At 36.8% G+C, this 1,934-nt stretch overlaps 1 protein-coding gene across 1 annotated transcript in view; it reads right to left on the reverse strand.

The window, feature by feature from the left end:
* Positions 1 to 1,671, reverse strand: part of Smp_192180 (putative radical sam proteins) — a gene marked incomplete at its 3' end in the record, with an annotated part of 4,848 nt that extends 3,177 nt beyond the window's left edge. The window contains exons 1-3 of the mRNA XM_018789261.1: positions 1,593 to 1,671; positions 1,382 to 1,558; positions 1,232 to 1,349 (exon numbers count right to left, since the gene is read on the reverse strand). Coding sequence (XP_018654722.1) covers positions 1,232 to 1,349; positions 1,382 to 1,459 — 196 coding nt within the window. The 5' untranslated portion in view covers positions 1,460 to 1,558; positions 1,593 to 1,671. The remainder of the gene's footprint in view (positions 1 to 1,231; positions 1,350 to 1,381; positions 1,559 to 1,592) is intronic.
* Positions 1,672 to 1,934: the final 263 nt, after the last annotated feature.

The following is a 1,934-nucleotide window of genomic DNA, read 5'->3' on the forward strand; positions in this document are numbered from 1 at the left end:
TATCGAGGCAATACGCACAGTATGCACATATGCCAATTAGAGACTGACCAGTTGCAGTCCTAAACACATCGATGGGAAGATTCAAACAAACAATACTAAGTGAATTCAAAACTTCACCCCATCGCACAAGCAAGTGGCTATCAGGACTCAGTGGCCGAGTGGATAACGCGATGGCGTTTGAAGCGAGGGTACTGGGTTCGAGTCCCAGAGTGAACATCAACTCTGAGATGCAGGTACATCCAGCTGACGAGTCCCAAATAGGACGAAACGTGCGTCCTGGATTCCATTGCTAGCCACTATACATCTCTGCTTACCTTGTTTGTAAATTGATTGCAATACTCTTCTCTTCTTTGGTTCATTACAATATTATTACTTCATTTGTGTAGTACAATTTTGTCGCTGCCCAGTTGTGAAAGAACTTGTGTGTTTTGTTTAAGATAGTAAATGACTAGTGCAAACCCCATAATGTTTTGGCTCGATAGACATAATCCCACAGACCAGTTTATCAAAGTTTATGCAGGGTTTCGGTTATTGTCATTCTGAATCATGATTGGCAAACGTAATGAACTTGTTTTGCTAGCCTCCAACATTTAGTAAAATATTAGTTATTTAGACGAAAATATCAGCCTTACAACAATAAAACTGGGAACATCACAAAACCAATGAGTCCCTGTCTGTCATTTCGAAGCGGCTACAATGCCGAGTTGCCATCCAACGATACTCAATCTCATAGTGATGCTTTCAGTTTTTACAAACTTGTATATTTTATTATCTTAATTATGTATTTCTAATTTTTTCTATCTGCATCGTACCTTAAAAATACAGGAAGCATGTTACACTAGATTACTAGGAAACCAAAATGAATAAACTTATTGTTATGGGAAAACAAGGTCGTGTTTCCAAAGGCTTCTTAGAGCACACAACTTCCAGTGATTATATAACGGGGTCAAACCTCACTTTATCTAAATCAGTTTGATTGACCAGGTAGTATCACTAGCCCTCAGAAAAAAGGCAGGACCGAAATCCGAGTATACATGAGGCTGTAATTTGTCATTGATTAACCTTACAAGTTGTGTTTCGGAAGTCAAGAACATTCCATTAATTATACATAAACCATTCAGATCTTTTATAAAAGGCCCACGAATGGATATTTGATCATAGAAGCTTATAAAGAGACCCTAAAACATACGCATTATTGAATCTAAGATTATGTTTAAAACAACATACTTACCTAGAACACCTATTTTTACATATTTACGATGAAGAGATCGCAGGTGTTGAATACGTCGCCAAATCTTTACTTCAGCACTATCTCGAATGGCACATGTCATGAGCAAAACAGTGTCACACTGTAGGATTATATTTGATGCAATGTACCAACCTGTTCATCAGACGGGACAATAGTATACCCAGCTTTTGTTAATAAACTATGAGCAATATTGGCATCACTGCGGTTCATTTGACACCCATAAACTTCAATATAGACTGAAACGAATGGGTTTGCTTAGAGTTCAAGATGCATACTTTTGTCACGGATGGGAGCACAAAGAGAACTTGCCTGATTGCAAATTTATTTAAAATGCAGCTATTACCTTTGTAAATGTTCGTATTCCAGTCGAGATCTTCCCAATACTTGTACGAAATCCAATCATTGATGGAATGCTTAAGATGGACTAAAATTTTGGAAAATATTACTGTTGTATGTAGATATGTCAATTCTACCAAATAAAAAGTTTTAGATTTAACCCGATTCTACAAATAAACCCCCCATAAGAAACAGAAACATATTAAACAGTGAATGAATAGTTGCAGCCATTCGTCACACTTTAAGTTTAAGAGTATTTTTGAATCCTTTCATATGTGGTAGTTTTAAGATGCATCCATTATTGTACACTGCACATGATGAGTGCACCCTTTAAAATTGTTTGTTGTGT

Source organism: Schistosoma mansoni, chromosome W, assembly GCF_000237925.1.
Source record: "Schistosoma mansoni strain Puerto Rico chromosome W, complete genome".
In the NCBI taxonomy this organism is placed as follows: domain Eukaryota; kingdom Metazoa; phylum Platyhelminthes; class Trematoda; order Strigeidida; family Schistosomatidae; genus Schistosoma; species Schistosoma mansoni.